The following is a 520-nucleotide window of genomic DNA, read 5'->3' as shown; positions in this document are numbered from 1 at the left end:
GGTCCCGGTGACATGCCGCGGTACAGCACTATACACTCACCGCTGATCCAGGTGCCGTTGAAGGGCGCGGGCCGGAACATGGGCTCGGTGATGTCGCGCAGCGAGAACTTGTCCCCCCTGACCCTCGGCCCCTCGTCGGGCGGCGACAGCAGCACGATGGAGAACATGATGAGGCCCAGCACGGCCACGATCACCAGCAGCGCGATCAGGATGCCGCGCCAGTTGCGCTGGGCCGGAGAGGTGGCCACGAGCTCCTGTGACAGAGACACACACGAAACATGGTCAGTCGCGGTTGGTTTACGATAAATTGTTATTTGCTTGCATCCTGACCTGACCGGAATGAATGAAAATAGGAATGTAGAATTCCCTACAGTAGGAATTATTGATCAATTTGTCAATTATTACGTATAGTTTCGTTCAATGATCGTTATTCAAAAGATCAAATATAAAACGAATTAATCCGTATTACTGATGGAAAACTCTAGTCCGTATACCTGCTGCATGAAAACCTAACATGAGT

At 51.3% G+C, this 520-nt stretch overlaps 1 protein-coding gene across 1 annotated transcript in view; it reads right to left on the bottom strand.

The window, feature by feature from the left end:
• LOC127750732 (dipeptidyl aminopeptidase-like protein 6) overlaps nucleotides 1-520 on the bottom strand; it is a 53,677-nt gene that overhangs the window by 25,834 nt on the left and 27,323 nt on the right. The window contains exon 2 of the mRNA XM_052273100.1: nucleotides 41-254. Within this exon, the coding sequence (XP_052129060.1) occupies nucleotides 41-254 (214 nt within the window). The remainder of the gene's footprint in view (nucleotides 1-40; nucleotides 255-520) is intronic.

Source organism: Frankliniella occidentalis, unplaced genomic scaffold, assembly GCF_000697945.3.
Source record: "Frankliniella occidentalis isolate FOCC.00 unplaced genomic scaffold, Focc_3.1 Scaffold247, whole genome shotgun sequence".
In the NCBI taxonomy this organism is placed as follows: Eukaryota; Metazoa; Arthropoda; class Insecta; order Thysanoptera; family Thripidae; genus Frankliniella; species Frankliniella occidentalis.
The sequence above is the reverse complement of the archived record's forward strand: the minus strand, read 5'-3'. Positions and strand labels throughout refer to the sequence as shown.